The sequence below is a fragment of the Eimeria mitis genome, genomic scaffold (assembly GCF_000499745.2).
Source record: "Eimeria mitis Houghton genomic scaffold, Emh_scaff2884, whole genome shotgun sequence".
In the NCBI taxonomy this organism is placed as follows: Eukaryota; Apicomplexa; class Conoidasida; order Eucoccidiorida; family Eimeriidae; genus Eimeria; species Eimeria mitis.
In genome coordinates, this window is record NW_013571223.1 from 568 (window position 1) to 2,252 (window position 1,685).

Below are 1,685 nucleotides of genomic sequence, written 5' to 3' on the forward strand. Positions count from 1 at the left end.
TTGCCGAGCTGTCCTGTTTCGACTTGATTCGCCGAGCAGTCCTGTTTGGGTATCGGTGCAATTTTAGAATGTGTAGCATATTCTTGTTTGCGTTCGGCATACCACGGCAAGAAGGACACCGCACTCCAACTTACGAGGCAGTCTCACGTGGCAGGCGCTAAGTGTGCACGCATGTGATGTTTCCGCACGTCTTGAATTTGTTCGACTCCCTTTGGCTTTCCAACAAGAATCCACTGGGCAGGACCGCAGTATGCAGCCAGCTGCACCATTTGCAGTCGGGGCCTGGTTTGCGGTTTGTTTCGTTCGGCGCGGCTGAAACCGGCAGCGTTTGCCGAAAGAAAGATGCATGCACTTTGTGTGTGGCCGTCTGACACGGTGGGTTTGGTCGGTCATCCTTGGCGTTGCGACCGCAAGGCGTTTTCTCTAGAAAGTATGCCCTTGGCAACAAACACATCTGTCGTTTGAAGTTTTGGCTATTGGTACAATTCTTACTGGCTGCCGTCATGATTGGCTTTGTATGCGGATGCGTGCACGTCAGTTGAGTCAGTTGAGGTACCGTGTGAATAAACGCGAGCTTTCGTTTTGCTCCTGCGTTGCGTTGCCTCCGTTGGCGTTTCCTGGTGCACTGTGGTGCGGCTCTGCTGAACTCGTCTGCGCGACAGAGTCGGTTTTTTGGAGGCCATACCGGTGAAGTGGCGAGGGAGTATATCTGCAGGAGCAATCGTGGTAAAACGCAGTGCCGAAGCAGTGCTTTGCGCCAAGCGACAAGTAGTAGTGATCACTAGGCATGCTCTGTATGAGGAGAGTTGTTTTGCTTGGGAGAGGAATAGTGCAGAGCGACGGCGCGACCAACACTATATGAATATGCACATGGGTCTCAAGCGAAAAAAACGCGAAGCTATTAGCTCATTGCGCATCTGTTGGGTGGCACAAGAAGGAAAGAGGAACGCGCAATGCAGGCCAGTGCTTCTGGCCTGTGAAGGTTTGCCAAGCTGGTTTGTGTCGGCGTCGGTACAAGTTTAGAGTGTGTAATTTATTTTCGTTTGAGTTCGGCATTTCACACCACTTCGTTTCGCAGCTGGCATCAAGGTTGAGTGCTTTGTTTGGGTGCCCTGGATAAAAATAGCCCCTTTTTCCTGAATGCGTAAGCGCTGTACGCAGTGACGAGCTAGGGAGCTTGCATGCATGCGCAGCATGCGATTATGCAGTCTGCCACCGCGCGCTAACGGCAGCAACGTCAAGAGCCCTTTTCTGGCATCCAGATCGTGGGTTGCGCTCTGCAGCAAGTACGACGCTAAAGACAAACACGCCTTTTGGGCACGATCGTAGCTGCAGCTATGGGTCACGCATTGTAACTGCTAGCACGATCGCGCACGCGCAGGCGTAAAGATTTACGGAGTTGCAGTGCAGCTAGATCCGGCAGTTCGTTTTGCGTCAGTCGTACTCATCATTTGCTTTTTTTGCGTCGGGCGCTAAGTGGTATTGGTGACCTTGCCGGCTATACAGGGTGGTGGGTATTCTGCAGCGAACACGATAGCAGCGGAGAGCATGCGGCTGTCGGCAAGATTAACACGAATTACGCAAATGACCATGGCGACTGCGAGAAAAAACGCAGAGCACGCAGCCCGCTGTGTAGCGAGTGGGTATTGCGAGAGAAAGCGAAACCTGTAGTGCATGCTGGTGTT

At 52.5% G+C, this 1,685-nt stretch overlaps 1 protein-coding gene across 1 annotated transcript in view; it reads right to left on the reverse strand.

The window, feature by feature from the left end:
* Window positions 1-1,472: 1,472 nt before the first annotated feature.
* The window catches only part of EMH_0059890 (uncharacterized protein), a gene marked incomplete at both ends in the record, with an annotated part of 959 nt that continues 746 nt past the window's right edge, over window positions 1,473-1,685 (reverse strand). The window contains one exon of the mRNA XM_013497727.1: window positions 1,473-1,597. Within this exon, the coding sequence (XP_013353181.1) occupies window positions 1,473-1,597 (125 nt within the window). The remainder of the gene's footprint in view (window positions 1,598-1,685) is intronic.